The sequence below is a fragment of the Triplophysa rosa genome, linkage group LG14 (assembly GCF_024868665.1).
Source record: "Triplophysa rosa linkage group LG14, Trosa_1v2, whole genome shotgun sequence".
In the NCBI taxonomy this organism is placed as follows: Eukaryota; Metazoa; Chordata; class Actinopteri; order Cypriniformes; family Nemacheilidae; genus Triplophysa; species Triplophysa rosa.
The window spans coordinates 6,128,449-6,148,811 of NC_079903.1; the positions used below are offsets into that span (position 1 = coordinate 6,128,449).

At 37.0% G+C, this 20,363-nt stretch overlaps 1 protein-coding gene across 2 annotated transcripts in view; it reads left to right on the forward strand.

Moving 5' to 3' along the window:
* ece2b (endothelin converting enzyme 2b) overlaps positions 1–20,363 on the forward strand; it is a 70,629-nt gene that overhangs the window by 29,246 nt on the left and 21,020 nt on the right. The window contains exons 1-4 of one of the 2 annotated variants that reach the window (XM_057350882.1): positions 2,036–2,141; positions 8,280–8,366; positions 10,417–10,561; positions 15,871–16,086. In XM_057350882.1, the coding sequence (XP_057206865.1) occupies positions 2,139–2,141; positions 8,280–8,366; positions 10,417–10,561; positions 15,871–16,086 (451 nt within the window). In that variant the 5' untranslated portion in view covers positions 2,036–2,138. Of the gene's footprint in view, positions 1–2,035; positions 2,142–8,279; positions 8,367–10,416; positions 10,562–15,870; positions 16,087–20,363 lie in introns of those variants that run through there. The other variant, XM_057350881.1, reaches the window with a different exon arrangement.

A 20,363-nucleotide genomic window follows, 5' to 3' on the forward strand; every position in this document is an offset into this window, starting at 1 on the left:
ATTGTTCTGTACAATTTATAAGCTTTTGTGCCCATGGGGACCTCAATTTTGGTCCCCACGGTGACACGAGTCCCCATGTGTTGGTGTGCATTCAGGTTTAGGTCCCCACCGGAATATAAAAACAAGGCCACGCACGCACGCACGCACACACACACACACAGCACTTTGTTAATAGCTGATTGTGAGGTCTATTTGTGAGTTATAAATATATAATCATCAGGCTGGAGACAAATAGATGCGTCAAGCAATTTTATATGCCTTTCTGTCTTTTTCACTTTCAGACACAGACAGAAACTTTTTCTCATTTCCTCTGCAGCAAAATGAAGTCTAAAGGCTTTGTATTAGGTGTTTAATGGGGTGTGGGTGGACTGAAATGAGAAGTCTCAACAGGAGAAGTCTCGCCTCTGGGTTTTTTAGTTGAGAATAAATGTATGTTTCAAGTCTATCCATTAGATGTCTACCAGTGCTGGGGTCAGGGCTCATGGATTACTTTTTATCCTACAATCAACAAGCAGACAATACATAAAATGTATTTTGTACTATTATTTTGATTTATTGGATTTCTTGGCTTTGGGCATCAAAACTACTACAAAATGCAAAAACTTAGGCTGGGTTTGGTTGGAAACTAAAAACATTGACATAACATACTAATAGGCATCAGTCGCTTCACTGAATACTTTAAAGAGTACATAACTAGGGATTTTTAAGGTCCTACTTTGGTTTATGGAGGGTCCAACAACAAGTTTATGTACATAGAAGGTGTAAAAACACTATCATTTCGTAACAATAGGCAGTTATTCTTACCTTACTTCTTGACTGACTCTCAAATGATTCGTTCCGCGATTCATCTGTCAAATCCCCTCCTTTCTGCTAGCCTAGTCTGATGTGATTGGTCAGATGGTTTAGTCTGCTGTGATTGGTCTACCGCGAATGAGGCTCACGAGTACAGTGTTTGGGGGAGAAGAGTGAAGTTTTGAGTGAAGCGGGCAGTCCTAGCGAAACTTAGGCGGACTATATGTAGTGATGAAAAATCCGCAGCAGTTCGCGAATCGGACTAGGAACTTTGCGTGATTCAGAGACGACTCCCTTTTTTCCAAGCCAATAACTTAAAATAAATATATATTTATATATTTTATACATATTTTATATACATAAATAATATATAATAAAATAATAAACAAATAATTATTAACTCACAATCCATCTTGTTGTCTCAAATCCACAGCATCTGTCAAAAGTAACATGGAAGTGTTTACATTTACATGTATGCATTTGGCAGACCCTTTAAAAGCGACTTACAGTGCATTTAGTCTATACCTGTCTTTTAATCAGTATGTGTGTTCCCTGAGATTGAACCCACGACCTTGCGTTGTTAGCGCAAGTGCGATACCAACTGAGCTACACAGGAACACAGCTACACTTTGGACCTTTACGAGAAGTAAAGGTCCAAAGACTAGGTCCCGGTTGCATAAAGCATCTTAAGTGTAATTTTCCCTTAAGTGTGTCCTTAACTATACCTTAAGTTTTACTTAAGTTATTCTCCTATTGTCTTTGGTAAAGGGAAATCACCCCTTAAATGTCATACTTAAGGGAAAAACTTAAGGGTGCTTTATGCAACCGGGCCTAGGCCCTACATCTCATAGAAACACTTCTCAGTTGTTTAAAACATTGGGTCATCTCATAAATACCATCGTTCCAACATGACTTGAAAGCAGAATTCGTCTGCAGTGGTTAGTAGATTCTGTTCCTGGTTTCACGTGTTTAGCGTCTCAGTGTCCCCAGATGTTTACCATGACATTACGCCTCGATAAGGTCAAGGTTACAGTTTACAGTAACCTCAATAACTTTTTTACAACTTCCCCATATGTGCATATTTCACCGTTACCACGAAACCGAGGTAGGAGTCTCCTTTCAGGAAGTGAGGTTTATCTGTTCTTCACTCCCAGCAGCCTTCCCTCTCCCACGGTAGCGACCTGCCCTTTCTGGGTCATGCTAACAAAACATTGGCTTTCCACTCCCCCATTCTCCAGTCGATGGTTTATTCCAGTCACACAACCCCAGTGGCACCAGTTCACTTCTGCTTTTGGACTGCCGATGTCTTTCACGTTCTTTTTACAGCGCTAAGAGAGTGTTGATGTATGGTGAGTATGAAGAAAAATTGTTGTTGATTTTTTGCGCTGCTTAGAATGTGTTTGCTTGAAGAGATGTATATAAAACTGTTTTGAGTATACTGTTGTTATGCATACTGCATACTCTACGTACAACACTTTTAATTGATCAAATCGTCTGTCATTCTATGCAAGCTTTGATCATTTTTAGGAAATGAGAATCTAGTTTTTTTAACAACAGAAAATTGCATTTTCAGGTAAATTAACAATTAAAAATCGTGACTGATATTATCTCCATTTGTCACACTGGAGGTGAAGGGTCAAGTCAAGAGAATTGCATTGTGGGATATGGTATTCAGCTCAATGTAATCTGTTGTATTACTCAAATTTTAACAATTTTATTATAAGTCACCTGGGGACAAATAATCTGCATACACTGTAAAAAAAATCACCAATTTCAGATGCCTTAAATTTTTAAGTTAAATAAAATTACCTTTATGAGTCAATTGAACTTATTGGACTATTGGACTTAAAATCGAAATATTTTAAATACAACTAGATTTTTTTTAAGCAAGTTCAATATCATTTAAGTTTAATTAACTCATAAAGCTTATATAATTTAACTTAAAAAATTAATGAAGCTGTTTAACTTAAGTTTTAAAGTTTTTTTACAGTGTACTTTGTGCAGTACATTTACTACTATGGATACTGCAAAAGTAAATGAAAGCGTAGTATGATAGCTATTTTGATCATAGTCTGAGAGACTAAAAGAAGTAAATTGCTCATGACAGTTCATCAGAGATGTGTCAGACAGACACGTATGAAGGAAGAAGTTGGGTTAAAGGTGTCCTGCACTGTTTCAATGACCAGCCAACTTAGAATCTCATGAATCTTGACCAAACCTCTGGAGATAATTCTTGTGGGTGTGACGTCCTCCTAAAACTACAAACGTCCCCAACCACAGCCATTATATTTGAAAGGAGTGTGGGAAATCATGACAAACAACTGAAGGGTCAATTGGCTGCTTATGAGAAAACCTCAACCTCTGGAAAACAAGTCAATGACGGGAAAATGTCAAGCTAGTGATGAGCAGTTGTTGAGACGCGTGTTTGTATGGGCGCAGCGTGTGTGCATGTGTTTGTTTCACATCACCATGAGTCAGAGGTTTTGTCTTTCTAATCTCATTTATGGTTTCCTGTAAAAGCCCATTGAGGAAGAGCGCACTGAGACTCCAAATCTGGCTGCGAAGATACAACATTTGTTTAACTGAGACACTAACAGTAGAGATGATCGAGTGTGGCGTTCCGGGTGAACTTTAAAACATTTTCCAAAGGGCTCCCGGTGCTTTGTTGTACCTCATTTACTATAAACAACATTTGTATGTGTGTGTGTGTAAGCCTGCAATAGAATCATTTATCTTTTAGCAAATGTTGGTCTGCGAAGAAGTTTTGTTTAGAACAGCAAAACCATTGTATAAGAATAGTAGTGTTATTAAATACTAACAAAATATGTGTTAGTGAGACATTGTCTTGGGCGTACATTACGACTTTGAAATTTAAATTTAAAGTGTTCTTATTTATGTATAGGCATTTATAACTTAGTTAAGGTTATCTGTGTATGGCAATGACCTGGACAGGCTCAGATTATACAGATTAGGCACTTCCCCAATATACAGATTTAGTAGTTCCCTTTTAGTTACAAAATTTGAATCATTGTGTTGTATTTGGGACGCTTTTGACAAAAAAGCATAAAGCATCTAGCATAATTCTAAAACATATTATTAACCAAATATTAGAAATGTACCAATATATCTGCCAATATCGGTCGATTAAAGCAATTTTTCACACTATCGGCTGGGAGTTGATAGTTTAAAAACAGCCGATGAACAGGGCCGATATACCCTGTCTATCAAAAGAGAAAAGGAAAATGCTATGAATTTGTACACTGTAAAAAGAAACAGTACCACTTTGATGTTCAATATTAATAGTCATTATATGAATTAATAACATTCAGAAAGTTGAGAAATATTAATTTAATCTTCAGAATTGGTATCGGCAGATATCACTCTAAATAATCAGCTATTGATATCGGTGGAGAAATGTATTATCAGCGCATAATATACCATATATTCTGTCTATGTTGCATGTAATTTGTATGAAGTAAACATGTAAAGTATTTTTACATACATTTTTATGTGGGTCCACTAGACCCTTTAACATTGGCTGAGTAACAAAAACATAAACACCATACAAGCGTTTAAAGTAGGGCTGTCAAACGATTAATCAAGATTAATCGCATCCAAAATAAAAGTTTGTGTTTACATAATATTTGTCTGTGTACTGTTCATAATAATTTTGTATTTATAAGCACATTCAAATACGTGCATATAGAAAAAGAAAAATATAAAAATGAACAAACATTTATAATTAATTTAAATGATTGGTAAATATAAATAAATACATAATTTGATAAAAAAAAATATTTCCTAAATATTTATACATGTATGTGTATGTGTTTATAAATGCAAAATTAATATCCACACGACACAGAAATATATTATATAAACACAAACTTTTATTCTGGATGCGATTAATCGCGATTAATCGTTTGACAGCCCTAGTTTAAAGACATTATATTGGTCATTGGTATCTGCCTCAGAAAAACTGTTTCGTGGTACACCGCAATTCGTAACTGGATGAAAGGAACCCATAAAATTCTGAAGTAAATCTCAGTAGTTTTCCCTAGACACCAATGTCATTAAATGAAAAGCAAATGAAGGCATTTTTCTTCTGAGAAAAACACTCACTGATCTTAACTCTATCTTCTCCTCCCCCTTTTTTATGCCGTTGCAGAAAAGCACTAAACAATGTCTCAACCTGTGCTCAGATTTGAAAAGATATCAAACGCTCTGCCCTCAAATCAGAGATTTCACTGAGAACTCATTTTCATCAAGTTAATCCAAAAACAGTTTATTTTAACTATGCGATTGACATAAAATTCATAGCTCTGTGTTCTTATTGCATGTCAACAATTGTCTCATTTTTACGTATTTCACCTGTAGAATTTCACGAGAAACGTCTCGGTCAGGTTACTTCGATTAAACTTTTACAGAGTAGAGCAACCTTTGAGCAATAAGATGCTGTTTTCTGGCTATCCCTCCATGTTATACGTGGATGTGTGTGTGTGTAATTTTGCTGGGATTTGTTTAGTCTGCTCTCGTCGAATGAGATGGGCGGGGGGTTTTGCTCCAGGCTTGTTCGTCTGTGTTTCTGCATGGCTGTCAGTGCCGGCAGAGAGATATCAATAGACGCCGTAAACGAGGTTAGATTCATGCAATGTTTTCCATTTACTGTGGGGTAACGCTTAAAATCTTTGACACTGAGAAAGCAAAAAGCCACCCTGAGGTGTAGATTAGCCACCTCGTCTGTTGTGACTTGTCATAGTTGTGTATGCGCGTGTGCAAGTGTGTGTTTGTTTAAATTCCTCTCCAAAGACCGAGAAGGGGGTGTGGAAACAAGGAACCCCCACCCAACATTCATCTCCATTTCACACGCTCTTGTGACATGTCTTGTTGTCAGACTCGGAGCTGGATCTCTTGCCTCAAGGCCTATTTTCAGCTCTCTATAGATTTTCCATTCGACTCTCAATTAGTGTTAAACGGTGTGAAATGAAATTTAGAGAGGTCATGACCTGAGTGATCAAATTTTACTTGATATTTGGACATGTGAGGTCATCATTGTACTGTAAAAACATGCGGGAACTCGAAAGTTCATCTTTTAGATTGTATTATGGTGACCAAGATGCCCAATTTTTCATTTTTTTCTGACATCAGACCACAAACAAGACACCTTATGTTTACCTAATCAACTTTTTTACAGGCCCGCTTTGGCTCATTCATGAAAGCAGAACTAGGACAACCATTATTACACCTCAAGGATACAATTCCTGTACTTGTTATTTGTAACAGTAAGATCGTGATGTCTGAAAAGTAAGCCAAATGTTGTGCAGTTTTCGGATGTGCTAAAGCCTTTTAAAGGATCCCAGCCATAAGAAAGGGACGTTTTTTAGTGACATGCTTGATAAAATCACTGCAGGTTGATACTTTGTTCTGCATTATACGTACAACTGCTGATTAGGGTTGTTCCGATACCGATACTAGTATCGGAAATTCCACATAAAATTCTGGTATCGGAATCGGCGAGTACTTGAATCCATGTACCGATCCGATACCAATTTCTTAAACAGGACCGTTATGCCCGCTAGCTTTGCTTAACGCTGCAAATGGCAAGGCTTCTTCACTGCTCAGAATGCAAACACAGAAAGTTGTGCTGTGAAGAAGAAATGAAATTGTGCTAGGGACATGCACGAATATTCGATCCGCAATAATTATTAGAAAATTAAAAATGCTATTTGAATATTTTTATTTTTCATTAAAAAAAAACTGCATCATCATCACAGGTTTAGAATTGCCTTGTCTTATTTAACGCTTCTTCACTTCATCTATAATGACTTTATAATGTACAGAAAATATAAAAAATAATTTGCATGTGTCCTAAATCTTTCTACAGTCAGATCGCAAGCTAGTTTAAATATTTTAAGTTCACACACGACGGCCTGACGGATCGCGTGTTATGTTCAGCTCACATCACCAAAAATGTTTTAAAAACTGGTGAGCCACAGAATTCGTTAACATTACATTACTTATATGTAAGTTGGTATAAAAATACCAACGTAATATTAAATGATTCGATGATTCATTTATTTATTACCATGACTTTTTCAGAGCGGTTGTTTGTTCGTTAGAAATATGTTGGGCTAACTAATACTGATTTCAATAACTTTAAACATTAAAATGTACATTTCACTGCAACTAATGTTAATAAATTTGGCCTTAGCATAAGACTGGTACCTTTCTCCATACCTAAAGCCTGCATTTTCCTCCTAAGAACTTCAGGGTCGTCGCCTTCAAGTTATAGCCTGTAAATAAATCCGCACGGGTGTTTGTTTTAAAACACGTTGAAATTCTTTAGTTAGGCTTAGTTGAATTTACTTATTGATGTTAATGCAATGCAAAGCTAAACAAGACAGACACTGACCATGCAACGACAAAGAAAACAATATTTGCTGTGGTGATCAGCAGAATTAGTCATTCTTCCTCAAATGCCGGTCACGTAATAAACAAGTACTAAAATGGCTCCGTCTTTGTTTTTAGGATCAATTAACAGTCGGTATGGAGGTATCAAGAAGCCTGTTTACTGTATTTATTATCAACATTATAAACAATAAAGCCAGATATTCTTGTCAGATCTGGGTTTTGTTACCGGGAGTTAGAGAAGAGCATTATTCACATTCTCCGCTGTCGGCTTGTTGAACAGACTTTCAACAGAGTAAAATAGACCTACTGTATTATGCTTGTTTTTCTTATCAAGAACATGTTAAACAAACTAAACAAGATAACCATTATGAATATTTAATGATAGTTATAAGCTTGATGTGAAATTGTGACTAAATAAAAATATATTTTTTACTTAATTTAAATAAACGAATATTCGTTTTTTATGAGCTCAAATATTCTAATATGAAATTATTGAAAAATGCCCATCCCCAGTGCTAGTGCTGTTTGGCAGTATTTCAGAGTGGACCAACCAGCCAGGAAATCCATCTCTGGCACAAACACATGCGGCTGTATACCTAACTTACGTAACCCCATTAACTTGCGCAATGTAACATAATTCCAAGGAAAACAGAATGTTTAATGATAAAAGATGTAAGGTGAGATTTTCCCCATCGGGAATTGATTGAATTGCAAATGTGGTCTTTATGCGATGAGGGCTGGAATGAAGCACAATGCTCTTTTGAGCTGGTTTGACTCAAAAGAGTTCAGGGTTGGGGGAAATGTCATGCACAAACTACTTTTGAGGTGGATGGGAATGCTAATGGATATCTTTCTCCTTAAGGACCTAGTCGGGTCTTCCATCCACAGAAAGATAAAATATTTCTGTTCTGTTGTCAAACAAATTTTTGTGCCTTGTGGGATTTCTCCTTAGAAATGTATTGTTTATATTCAAACCTTGTTTGCACTACATTTTCGTGTTTGTTGTGAATATGCCTTTGGTGTTAACATTGTAACATTTACAAATTAAACATGACTCTCTTTCTCTTGGTTTTCAGATGTCTAACTACAAGCGTGCAACGTTTGAAGAAGAGGATGGGTCAGACATCCCCACTGATGGAGCCATCTCTCCTGACAGTGTGGAGGTGGGTGTGGGTCAGGGGTCAGCATGGGTACATTTACCTTAATTCAATGCCTTAAGCCTTGTTTCACAGACAAGGCTTAAGGCTAGTCCCAGACTGAAATGAATGTTTGCCCTGTCTTAACTGAATATAACTTGCCCAGAAATATCTTAAAATATATCAGTGACATTGATTTGTCTTGAGATGCACACCAGTAATGTATTCTTCTAAGGCATTTTTATTAAAGCGACATAAATATCTTAATTCAACTGAGGCTTAATCCTGATTTAAGCTAAGCGGTGTCTGTGAAACCGGGTCATAAGATGAAACATGAATAAGGACAGAACAACCAGTGAGAGAATACTTGACAGAGAATTACTTGACAGAGTGGACTTTGTAATGTGATGTGAAGTGCAGTCGATCATTAAACAGTAATTCTTAGCCGACGTGGATTGTATTATTGTTAATTATGCGAAAAGGGATGTTCCTTTAAATCACTGGGCTGGTTGGTTAGATGAGGAGCTGTGTTATTGCAAGGTTGAATTGATGATTTTTCAACTGTGCTGAGCTATTCGCCGGGAATAAGATCTGTGCAGTCAGTGTGGAATCATCAGGATGGAATAATGGATGCAGACTGTGTCTCGATGATAGGTGCATATTGAGAGGAAGAGGGGGCTAAGCACTGAACCTTGAGGTACTCCTGAGGTTAACTGACACTGCTCCCCTTAATTCACTCAGAAGGTTCTTCATGTGAAATAGAACACAAACCAGTGGAGAGCTCTTCCAGTGATGTCCAGTGTCAAGAGCTCAACAGCGATTTTGCTTAGTCATTTTTTAGCTTGACAGTCACTGTTCATTATGTGGAAAAGAACGGAAAGGATATTCATAGAAAAATGCACCTTTTTTGTTCTAGTCATATGGCTGGTTCGAAATGGCATGAGGATGACTAAAAGATGACAGAATGTTCATTTTAGGGTGAACTTTAAATAGTCACCTTTTCAAAGTTTATAATTATGGACTTTAGACTGTTCAGTCTGTAAATTCCGGTTTAGGAGTAAGAGAGACAAAGTGTCCTGATGATAACAAAACTTGTAAAACACAAAATATGAAGTGTTCCTTATGCTTAGTTTTAACATTGGATTTAGACATTTAATCCAGTGATTCGTATTAAATGAAAGATAATAGCAAGCCAGATTTCCAAATATGGGAATTTTTGTGTTATATTTTAATATAGTCAAAAAATAATGCGTGAAGCTAACGAACCTTTGTGTTCTTAACAAACTGCTTACTTCATTTCTTAAATAATCAGTGGACAGTACAGTTTACTACAGTACAGTATTCATGCTGTCCAGATTTGAAGAAATGTACAGTTTAGCTTGTTTCCATGTATTTTTGGTTCTGTCTTTTGCATGGATTTTTTGTTTCAATCTGAGTGGGAGCAATAAGGCATGTTCAGCCACTGATATGGATGTAACGATTCACTCAGCTCACGATGCGATTCACGATACTGATCTCACGATACGATCATTCACGATTTATTTTTACAAAATGAGTTGAGACAAATTAGGAATTAACAACTGCCCTTTTATTATTTCTGAAATGCTGCATATATTTTATGTCAAATAACAAAACTAATTCCAAATCAAATTCTAAATCAAATAAAAAATGAGTAATACAAAAATCTCTTCAAAGTAAACAAACTAAGACTTTGTGCTTTTATTGGATTTTTTTACATTTAAGAAATATCAGCCTATCCACGTTTTCCAAGTTTGCAGTAAACACAGCGGCCCCTGCTGTTCAAAACATGTATTGCGATTCAAATAATATCTCAACTGGCTTGAATCGTCACATAATATAATCGATTTTCAACCGGCTCACGGTGAATCGTTACATCCCTAGCCACTGACATACACAACTTAGAATGTACATTGGTCACTAGACAGTTTGCATAAGTCATAGTATGGTATTTTTAGTTGCTTTGCCTTTGTTAGTATTCATTGCATGTTTAGGTGTTAACCAACTAATAACAATGAATCCTGAAATGAAGCTAAAGTTCATGATAATTGTTTTTTAGGTGGGCTTCCGCAAAGGTGGTGTTCAGCTGTTTGGTCCACTGGGCAGGAGGTCTCAGCTGGAGGTGGTGTTGGCTGGTCTACTACTTGCTTCGCTCTTAGCATTGTTTGGTTGCGCTATCACACTGGGCATCCGTTATAACAGAGGTGAACATGAACAGCATTTTTTTTCACATACAATAAGCTACTGCTAATTACGTAATTTATTTGGAATTTACATGTATACAGAGGTGGGTAGAGTAGCCAAAATCTTTACTCAAGTAAAATTACAAGTAACTAGAGAAATTGTTACTCAAGTAAAAGTAAAAGTCACTATTTTAAAAATTACTTGAGTAAAAATAAAAAAGTATGCAATGAAAAAACTACTCAAGTAGCTAGTTACTTAGTTACTTTTTATCTGATTATATATGCCTACTACATATATTAATATTAACGCCAATATTTTAATATTACATTTTAATCAATATTTTTAATTATCATAAGCAGATATCTTTGCAATATACTAGAGAGACTAAAGAATAGACAAACACAGAAGAGACAAGCATTTCTGTAAATTTCATCTAGTCCTGATGTCAAAGTAGTTTACACAACTTATTTAGAATAATAGACCATGTCAAACTAAAGCATGAACTAAACTCAGAGCATTTCCTAAGATGATCTAGAACAGTGGTCACCAACCTTTTTGAGCCTAAGATCCCCGACGTCAGAATTGTTGAAAGGCAAGATCTACCATTCAAAAAGTTGAAAATAAAAACAGCCCAGATTGAACCACCTGCTTAAGGCCTTTTATTTAGTCTATAATTGTGGGTCTATTTGAATTACCTGAAATTCTTTGTTCCACTTTTCAGATGCAACTAAGCAAACTCTGTAACATGTAGAGTTGCCACTTTCAGTGTGCCATAATGAGGTGAAAAACACCAATTTAAACACCAGTTCAAGGACTTTAATTCATACATGACAGCTTGACATTAAAACGAGGTTTAGAATAAGTTTAACAAGACCCTAATTATTTAGGTATTTACTGTATAAAGATTTGTTCTTTATGATGCATTTATTTAGTTTACTTTTATTAAGTAAATACACTGCGTTCCAAATTATTATGCAAATTGGATTTAAGTGTCGTAAACATTTAATTTTATATTGTTCAATTAAACTTATGGATGGTATTGTGTCTCAGTGCTCTTTGGATCACTGAAATCAATCTCAGACACCTGTGATAAGTAGTTTGCCAGGTGAGCCCAATTAAAGGAAAACTACTTAAGAAGGACGTTCCACATTATTAAGCAGGCCACAGGTTTCAAGCAATATGGGAAAGAAAAAGGATCTGTCTGCTGCCGAAAAGCGTCAAATAGTGCAATGTCTTGGACAAGGTATGAAAACATTAGATATTTCACGAAAACTTAAGCGAGATCATCGTACTGTGAAGAGATTTGTGGCTGATTCAGAGCACAGAAGGGTTCGTGCAGATAAAGGCAGAATGAGGAAGGTTTCTTCCAGACAAATTCATCGGATTAAGAGAGCAGCTGCAAAAATGCCATTGCAAAGCAGCAAACAGGTATTTGAAGCTGCTGGTGCCTCGGGAGTCCCGAAAACCTCAAGGTGTAGGATCCTCCAGATGCTTGCAGTTGTGCATAAACCTACTATTCGGCCACCCCTAACCAATGCTCACAAGCAGAAACGGTTGCAGTGGGCCCACACATACATGAAGACTAATTTTCAAACAGTCTTGTTTACTGATGAGTGCCGTGCAACCCTGGATGGTCCAGATGGATGGAGTAGTGGATGGTTGGTGGATGGCCACCATGTCCCAACAAGGCTGCGACGTCAGCAAGGAGGTGGCGGAGTCATGTTTTGGGCTGGAATCATGGGGAGACAGCTGGTGGGCCCCTTTAGGGTCCCTGAAGGTGTGAAAATGAACTCTGCAAGGTATGTAGAGTTTCTGACTGAGCACTTTCTTCCATGGTACAAAAAGAAGAACCATGCCTTCCGTAGCAAAATCATCTTCATGCATGACAATGCACCATCTCATGCTGCAAAGAATACCTCTGTGTCATTGGCTGCTATGGGCATAAAAGGAGAGAAACTCATGGTGTGGCCACCATCCTCCCCTGACCTCAACCCTATTGAGAACCTTTGGAGCATCCTCAAGCGAAAGATCTATGATGGTGGGAGGCAGTTAGCATCAAAACAGCAGCTCTGGGAGGCTATTCTGACATCCTGCAAAGAAATTCAATCAGAAACTATCCAAAAACTCACAAGTTCAATGGATGCAAGAATTGTGAAGGTGATATCAAAGAAGGGGTCCTATGTTAACATGTAACTTGCCCTGTTAGGATGTTTTTGATTGAAATAGCTTTTGATTTCAGTAAATATGACCTCCTAATGCTGCAAATTCAACAAATGACCATTTTCAGTTTTTTACAACCTATGAAATGTTTTCAAACTCTGTTGTGCATAATAATTTGGAACAGTGCATTTTGAGTTTTTCATTTTTTAAATAAATACTGTTGTCAGTGGGAGGTTTGTTCAATAAAATTCCAAATGTACCCTAACTGTTGATTACTTGAAAATTATACTGACTGTCATTTGCATCGACAAATTAGGAAAACCAGAGAAAGATATCATTTGCATAATAATTTGGAACGCAGTGTACATCATATAGATGGAAATGTTATAAATAGGCCCTAATAATAACAACAACGTTAATTATTTATTTTAAATCATTTATCTATTTACTTTTACCCGTCTAATAATGTCTTGGTAATAAGTATCTGTTTCATAAAATAGCTAAAGGTAGTAGTATGGAATGGGCTATCATATTAGGCTAATTGAAAACATAAATAGGATATCAGCAGGAGATGTCATCTCCCGCATGAGATAGTACTGGTGCAGTTTACCATCACTGACAGACCCGCGGATCATTCACTATTACAACTTTGTGAATAGACCGATGTTGTCTTTCAGACAAACCCAACATTAAAATGCGACGCTTTCTCACCATATCCCGTTGCTCACACTCGTAAGTTAAATTCGCTGAAGACAGAGAGCCGCGACTCCAGATACGCGGACAGTATGAAACCGCGGCGCTTGCTTGCGCATCCAGTGTAAAAGCACAAAAACGCCAACGAACAAGTGACATTTTTATGTCATGTGAATAAACTGTTTTTAAGCATAATGCACCGCAACAGTATAGTGACCTCCAAATGACAGTTACGCCAGTGCATGCGCGAGTCTCATTTTGCGTTTGATCACTGACCACCGACATTAGAAACACTGAAGAGCGATCACGCGCAGTCGCGCATCACAATGAAATGTGATTAATGATAACGGTCGCATTAAAAACTCACGCAGGCCAGGGAATCATTATTTATACAGCCATGAAAAGATTAATGCAGAACTTAAAAACATACAACCACTGAATGAAGAGAAAGAGAGATGCGCTTGCAAAACTGGACATTGATCAGGCACAACATATTTGTCTCTCCATTTTCGTATTAGCCTACTTTCGGGGATCGACAATTAACGTCTCAAAGATCGACCAGTCGATCGCAATCGACGGGTTGGCGACCACTGAACTAGAACATCTGCAGTGCTCTCTTAAAAGAAATACATTTTTGAACAAAGCTCGTGTTTTCTCGTGTTTTCTCGTGTTGTGTCACGTGTGTGTTGTGAAACGCTCTTACTTGTAAACAAACAGTAAACAGTGAACCACACACCCATCAACAAGTTTTCTTCCTTCTGTTCTTCAAATGTATATTTCTGCAAGCCCACCTCTCTGTGTCTGACAGGTAACGCGCATGTTGCTGTGTCTGACGAACAGGTCGCGCGGGTGCGCGCATATGGCGGGCATTTATCATTGCTGGCAAACAATATGACACATTTGCAGTTTTGATTGTATAGATATAGATTCATATCCACTTCATCCAATGCTCTTTGTGTTCTGCGTGTTCTTAAGTTTCGCGCTACGCGGAGTGAGTAATCCTGCTTCAGATGATTCGGATCGTGCTGCGAACTGAACAAATCATTTGAACTGATTCATTAGCCTATGAATGGTTTTGCCCATTGTTCAATTAATGCTTTCAAAAGAATCGACTCAATAGAATCGATCACTCGGGAATGCCCGTAAAAAGAGACGACAACCTTGAAATAAACAACGCATTTTAAAAAGCATATTTTAAAATGAAGGAACGAAGGAACGTCATGCAATGTAAGTTATGTAACGAAGTAAAAGTACAGATTTTCTATTAGAAATTTACCCAAGTAAGAGTAAAAGTACACACTTTTAATTTTACTTAGAAAGTACATATTTTCCAAAATGTTACTCAAGTAAATGTAACGAAGTAAATGTAGCGCGTTACTACCCACCTCTGCATGTAAATTAATGTATTCTGTTTACTTTATTTAAATGTCCCTGGTTGACCATACAAAACAGAATCACTATTTATCCAAATGTATATTGTATTTAATATTTTTTTTTTATTGTTTGGTTTTCAAATAAGTTAGTTTCCATAAATCTTTAATGGCAGATATATTTACTTGAGAAAATTGTGAGTTATATTTTCAAATAATATCTTGAATTTGTTTTATTTTTCTTACCTCATTGGCAATAGTTTCAGTCTCATTTTATACATTAAAGGAATATATTCGCATATGGAGTAACAAGCATTTAATTTATGTAAACAAACCTTTATCTCCTTATCTCTTTTCTTGCACAATTTTGCTTCAATGAAATAAATCTTGTTTATACTTTATCTTTAACACAAGATAAATTATTAAGAGCTCTATAGTCTGACAAGTTTATAGATAACAGTGCTTGGCCATTACACTGAAGGCATGTGGTCCCATCATATACGCTTTATTACGTTCCTTTCTTAATCTAGTGAGAAATATCTAATATACTTTACGTCACCATTTTCACAAATTCATGTTTTTATTGTATACAGAGAAACAATAGCAGTATTGTTTTCTAAAACAGTGTGCATTGTCCAAAATTCATATTTTTTGTAGTTTTAAGTTGAAAACGGTTTCGTATAAACGTCCCTTAAGAGTTTACGCAACTGCCAGGTACAGCAACCCCCAGAATGCATCATACGTAATGCTGAACTGCATTCACATGAAGTTGCGAGGAGTTAATAAAATAAGTGTTTTTGTTTGTGGAACACGTAATGGGTCTTCATCAGTTTGTTATTTTAAAGAAAATATCATTCAAATATAAAAACTTTATGATATTCTAACCAAAGTAATGTGGCTGTGGATGAATAGTTTCAGTAATAATAAACAAACAAACAAAAAATCAGTAATATCATATCGCTACTTTTCACAATCAAATCCTCATAGATTAGATATTATAAAATATAGTATTAGTTTCATCATTTTGTTGCTGCTTACTCATATTCATTTAGACACACAGATTAAATGCATTGCAAACGCCATATCAATCTGTTTTTAACCCACAGATCCAGCTCATAGTATCTGCCTAACAGAGGCCTGTGTGACAGTGGCCAGTAAGATCGTGGAAGCTTTGGACCGCTCCACCGACCCATGTCAGGATTTTTACCAATACGCCTGCGGGGGCTGGGTCCGCAAAAACCCCCTGCCAGATGGCCGGTCCCGATGGAGCACATTTAACAGCATCTGGGACCAGAACCAGGCTATTCTCAAACACCTGCTGGGTAAGAGCCGGAAAACACACACAGACACACACACACACTCACATGCTCATCCTTTTTGCAGTATGGGATTCACTCAGTCAGTCTGATTCACACAGCTCTATACAGTATTTAGCAGAGCGGCTGAATGATTTGGTGGATTCTCCAATAGAAATCTGCAGCATTCATGTTTTTTGGATGGCTTTACTCTTCAGTTCTCTGTACCGGGGTTGTTTTTGCAGCTCTGCTCAGCAAAAACTTTTATAGATTTCAGCTTTGAGCGACCCAATTACTTGTTTTCACTGTGCGCATTCAACCCTGTCTATCTGTGATAGGGGCCTGATGGCTTTCTGCACCTGTTCTTTGTTTCTTTAACCTTTAATCCCTCCATTGTTTGAACTGGCTTAGATTTTTGCACCGCTAAGAAGGCTTACTTTTATAAGTTACAATTTCTTTAAAAGAAATGTTCAAGTTTGTAAAGCCCTATCGACTTCTGAATCTAACTGGGACCCATGATGTCACTGCAGTATTAGCCTTTTGACGTCTGATGGGTTGATATCAAATATCCAGGTTGCCTGGTTAACTACAATTGGACGCAATTGCAAGGCCGTAGTTTGGTGGTTTTTATAGCATTGTTAAATGGTTGCTAGGGTGTTCCGTATGGTTGCTAAGTGGTTACGTACTGGCCTTTCTGCACGATTGTAGGTATCATACACAGCACAAAAGATACAGGATACAGGAGTTATGGCCAAAGTTTTGTTCACATTCCTGACCCTAAGCATGAGCAATTGTTATATCAAACCCCAGAAATGAACGGGAATTTAAAGGGACAGTTCACATACAAATAATAATTCTGTCATCATTTATTCATCCCCGTGTCATTCAAAACCTATATATGACTCTTGCAGAACACAAAAGAAGACATTTTGAGAAATGTCTGGTTTTGTGTTTATTAGGGCTGTCAAACGATTAATCGCGATTAATCGCATCCAAAATAAAAGTTTGTGCTTACATAATATATATCTGTGTACTGTGCATAATAATTATGTAGTTATTAACACATACACATACATGCATATTTCAGGAAAATCTTAAAAATTAATAAGCATTTATATATAATTTCAATTATGAGTAAATATAAATAAATGCATGTAAATATTTCCTAAATATGTATTCATGTGTATGTGTTTGTATTTATAAATACAAAATTAATATGCACAGTACATAGACATAAACACAAACTTTTATTCTGGATGTGATTAATCGCGATTAATCGTTTGACAGCCCTAGTGTTTATACAACAGAAGTCAATGGGGGTCAAGTGTTGCTTGGTTACCAACATTCTTCAAAATATCTTCTTTAGTGTTCTGCAGAAGAAAGAAAATCATACAGGTTTGAAATGACACGAGGGTGAATAAATGATGAAAATGTTTTAACCAATGAACGAAAAGAATCATTCATTCGCTCTCTATGTACTCTATTTGTATGGTGGTTGGTTGTTACAACATTTACATTACATGGTCCCTTGCAAGCGCTAATATCCTCCTCGGGAAATGCAGATTATTTCGTTTTTTAGTCATTCTTCTCTATAATTATTGGCCTGTTTGGCTCGAGCTCTTCATGTAATAACCCATTGTACACTCTTTAAAAAGGGGGCTTCAGAAGGTTCTTCGATGCCATAGAAGAACCATTTGGTTCCATAAAGAACCTTTAACATCTGAAGAACCTTTGTGTTTCACAAAAGGTTCTTTGTGGCGAAAAAAATGCTCTTCAGATTATAAAAAAGTAAGAAAGAGATGCTTCTTTAAAGAACCTTTGACAGAATGGTCTTTTGTGGAACAAAAAATGGTTCTTCTATGGCGTCGCTGTGAAGAATGCCATGGCTTTGATCACAACTTCTCTCTCTCTCTCTGATGTTAAACGTATGCACTCACACACTGAAGCTCCTGCAGGCGTTCTGCCCCAGTGACACTCAGTCAAATTGACTCTGTGTGCTGCATCTCCCCCGCAGTCAGCGCCAGCCAATCGTCCGGCTCCGTTCTTTCTCCCCTTTCTCTTTGGATGCTCTGCACATTTAATAACTCTCAACTTACGTGAACGTGTATTCGATCTCATGTTGCTGATATATAATAGGCCTTTTGTGGATTGCGGTTTAGGTTTTATTGGCTTATGAATTTGTTTAGATAATGAAGTGTGTGTGAGAGAGACACATTGGATGTGCAGCATGCTTAGGTGAACACAACGCTCCAGCGAACAGCAAATGAAGAGTTTATCCTTATGACTTGTGTCACAAAACCTGCACAACCCCCGCAGAAAGAAAGAAGAAAGCATAAGAAGGTTCACATCTGAACAGGGTCATGTGCTGATCTCATGCACCCTCCCTCACCTGTACTTTCCTGTCTGTACTTCACTTTCCTAACAATAAGGACAAAGCCAGATATTAATAAAAATGGCTTCTCATCATCAAAAATCACTTTTCAACAAACTCTCTTTTCTACACCTCCCCTCAATCCCCCAATTCCATTTTGGTTTGAAATAACCAATTTTACCCCACACACACAACTGACACAAAATCTCGCAAACCATTTTGTAAATCTTGGAGATGCGTCAGAAAAGTGATGCGCAATAGGTTGAAAACCCTTGTGATGAGCTTCTTTTGTGTTCTGAGCTTTTCAAGGTTACAGCTGATTTTAAGCATTCAAAATGAATTCATAACAAATGTGAGGATATGGTGTTATGCTTCAGGGCTTCTGTTTTGAATGCATTATAATTCATCTGAATTAATGATGGTTTTAATAATAAGGTGTGCATATAAATGAATAGTGTGATCTTTACAGTGCTGCTTTAAATAAAAAAAAAAACAGTAAAAATAAGTAGTTATACATTTTAAGTGTTACAATTAACCACCCGTTCTTGTTTTTTGCAGCGCTGTAAACCATCCGCTGTCTTTTAAAAAGACTTAAAGAAAAAAGTTTTCTTTTTGTATTAAAGGGGTCATATGGCGCGAATACGTGTTTTTCTGTGTCTTTGGTGTGTTATAAGTTGCCCATGCATGTATTAGACACGTAAAATTGCAAAAATGAAAGTGTGGGAACAAAAGATCTAAAAGCGAATGCTCACCCAGACCGGCCTGAAACGCCTCGTGTAACCACACCCCCACAAATCTACGTCAGTTCGTGGTATGATTTGACTAAGACCGCCCAAATGTACACGCAAGTAAGGTGGGCGTACCTGTCAGTACAATTGCTTTGGAACCTGATGTTCCAAATATGGTAAGAGGTGTTACATTTCTGTCACACGCTTGCAGTATTCGACCAATCACTACGCACTGGTTAACTGACCAATCATAGCACACCTCGCTTTTCTGAGCAATGAGTTTTGTAAAAAATCCGCCGTTTCAGAGAGGCGGGGCAAAGAGGAGCTACAAACATGCACGGTATGTGGAAAATACAGCGTTTTTGAACCTTAAATCGTCTATACACATTGCATTACATCTAAAACAAACGATAATATTTGTTTCAGCCGTGTCATATGACCCCTTTAATGTGTTTTCTGTTAAAAATGGGGTTGAGGGTGTTCAAATGTTCATCCGATTATTTTAGTTTGTCACATCTATATTTGTTACACACTGCCAAAATATTGTATGTATTTGAATACATTTATGAGACCAAGATTAGTCATCAATGTTTTCTGGTTTGTCTTCCTGAAGAGAATGAAATCTACAATCTACAATGTTTTGTCCACTTTAAGTTCATACATGACCAAACTTTTGTAAAACTTCCATTTTCTTGTTAATGTTGAATTTTAAGTAGATTTAAATTAAAGCGCTTTTTTAAATTGGACTTGGTTGAAAATTGGTCAGATGTGTTTTCTCCATATGAATTCACAGCTCAGAGATCATCAGCCTTTGAAAAATCTTTGTATTCCTCTTGCTTGCTCACGCCCCAAATATTTTCAAGAATATGAATGAACACAAAATCTCGTTTGAATAATTCAGTGTATGGAAATGGTGAGTTTAAAAGTCAGACTGAGAATGGTAAAGAGAGTTTTTGGTTTTAGCAATGTAACGCCAGATGATGCTTCTGTGTGTGTGTGCTCACGTAAAAAAAAATGTAAATCTAAATGCATTATGTGCTTTGCACTGACTCAGGGACACTCTGAAAAAGACAAATGAGCACCCGGTTGATTGTCACCTTTTGTCCGGCAAAGACAAACAAACACGAGCAAATTCTGCACATGGAGCGAGATCAGCGCTGTATTCTGCTCGACGGGCATGCTGCGAGTCCATTCCTCTCTCTCCC